Genomic DNA, 2,210 nt, shown 5'->3' with positions numbered 1-2,210 from the left:
TATGTTCGATGATATCTGGTTTTTAATGTCCTTGTTTTAATCTTTTTTCTTGTTGCTTACTATACGGTTGTCTTTGGGAGTTGGGAGTTGCATCTTCAACACATTTATCGAGTAAGAGTCTTTTCTCTTACTTACCGGATAAGATTCTCAATCTTTGCTATGCCGATGATAAGCTTTTAGTTCAAATTATTTTAATAATTATTTACGATTTGTTTTTATAAATTATCTATAAGGAATAAATGATAAATAGTTTGTAATGATGACCATGAAAATATAGCCACAACTTCAGTTTGAAGTTATGCCACAATAGGGAACATTGAAATTAATGTGGAACATCCAAAAACAGAAATTATTGCAATKTATTCGAGAAGAGGAAGTTGAATATAGTGCACAATCCGTGAATTCATCAAAACGAGATATGTGCTTCGAATTTGACCACTTGAAGTTAAGACTGACCTTCCATTTTAGCCCACAAACTTGGCATGAATTTYAAACAAAGGAAATGCTAATGACTTCTATTATTAAACTGGAATAACTGAATTACAAGTACACAGGCTTGAATATCTTTTGTGAACATGCAAGAAAGAAAATACCATAAAAGATGGAAGCTTGTGGTGCATCACTTAAAAACATTGAAAAAATAACYCCAAAAAAACACAATCATGGTGAAGCAGCAGATAGATGAAATAGTCTGTCCACATGGAAATAYCATGATGTGAAACAATCAATCGAATGAGCCAATAGATTGCCRCATGTTAAGCACCAAATATTTGTATTCTCCATTTCAACAAAWTTACTGATTCTCTGTAACCATATCCATGCTTCAGATATCCTAAAATTCATGACTTGCACTGTCCAAACTATGAAAATTCATAGCCTGCACTGTCCCTGTTCACCTAACCATATGATGTTGTTGTGTGTGTGTGTGTATTGTGCTTAAACTGTAATTAATAGATTTTGAAGGTATGTGGATTTCATGAACACCATAACTCAAGTGTTTATTGACTATACTTATTTGATGTGTATGTGCGTGTGTTTAGATATAGCAGCAACCTGAGGTCTAATTAACCATTCCCTGCTTAAGTAAGTTTCGTCATTTTTCATAACCATTTCTAATTAAGATCTCTAAATTAAGATATGAGTTTGGTTTAGTATATGAAATCCTCTAATATGTTGCTGCTGTCATTTGGTTCTATAGGTTCAGAATATGCTTTCCATTTCATCTTGTGAAAAGTAGTTGTGCTAAGTCATACTTGTTTACAACCTAATCGTGAAAAGGGGAGATGATGAGGGAACAATGARAGTCGGGAACAATGATGGAGGAGAAGTGACAGCCGAAAGGGGAGGAGGATGGGGAACAATGAGAGTCGGGAGCGGTGATGAGGGGGAGGAAAACCTAATCGTGAAAAGGGGCATGGTTGGAAGTGGATATCTGACCGGGGTAAGCATGATTTCCTATTTCTGGAAGAGATTGAGGAAATGCTCCTTCCGTGAGGGGCCTTTCATTCGGGTTGGGGGTGGGACACTGCGAGGTGGGTGCGAAACTAAGTAGGGCCTTTTGAATTGAATCTTAAGTAGTCTATCAGTGGTGCAAAGCTATGCTTTATCTGAAGGCACCTGTTTACATAGTTCACGACAACTTTCTCACTTTCGTGCTGTTTYGGTTCGTGATAGGTCAGCACCTTGATCAGTTCTCGGTCAGAATGGTATTTTGGTAAACAATCTGACTRTTGACCGAGTCAGCGTTGCTGACCGGCAGAGCCTAGTAACTAACTCCTAAGTATTTATGTGGGTTGTATGCAATTATGCTACAATTCTATGCTTAGTATGGGATTTTTGTTGTGGTTGCTGGTTACTGTATGTTAAGTGAATTTCTTTACCCAAACAGTCTTGTGCTCTACTGCATTTTAATCAATCGTGTTTTGTTTTTGTTTTTGTTTTTGTTTTTGTAGGCTATGTCAAGGAAAAATTCTGAGAATAGGTCAATTGAGCCACACCAAGATGTCTATTAGACTTGCTTCAACGGAGTCCGAGCTTGCTTCAACCAAATCTRAGCTCTTTCTTATGAAGGATTGAAGTCCCTGGGTTGCGACAAATGGTGAGGTCAATTGTATCCGACCGGTCAGTTCCAAGTTTTTCATCTTCATTAACTGTTCAAGACCAACGTTCGGAGACTCAAGATCGTTAAACATGCTATGATGATTTTGGAT

General features: G+C 37.3%; 1 protein-coding gene across 1 annotated transcript in view; it reads left to right on the top strand.

The window, feature by feature from the left end:
- Positions 1-502: 502 nt before the first annotated feature.
- The window catches only part of LOC112507072 (disease resistance-like protein DSC1), a 21,760-nt gene continuing 20,052 nt past the window's right edge, over positions 503-2,210 (top strand). Inside the window, exon 1 of the mRNA XM_025111485.1 lies at positions 503-531. Within this exon, the coding sequence (XP_024967253.1) occupies positions 503-531 (29 nt within the window). The remainder of the gene's footprint in view (positions 532-2,210) is intronic.

The sequence above is a fragment of the Cynara cardunculus genome (assembly GCF_001531365.2).
Source record: "Cynara cardunculus var. scolymus isolate 2C chromosome LG 1, CcrdV1, whole genome shotgun sequence".
Taxonomy (NCBI): domain Eukaryota; kingdom Viridiplantae; phylum Streptophyta; class Magnoliopsida; order Asterales; family Asteraceae; genus Cynara; species Cynara cardunculus.
Note: the sequence above shows the minus strand (reverse complement) of the source record. Positions and strands in the feature narration are given on the sequence as shown.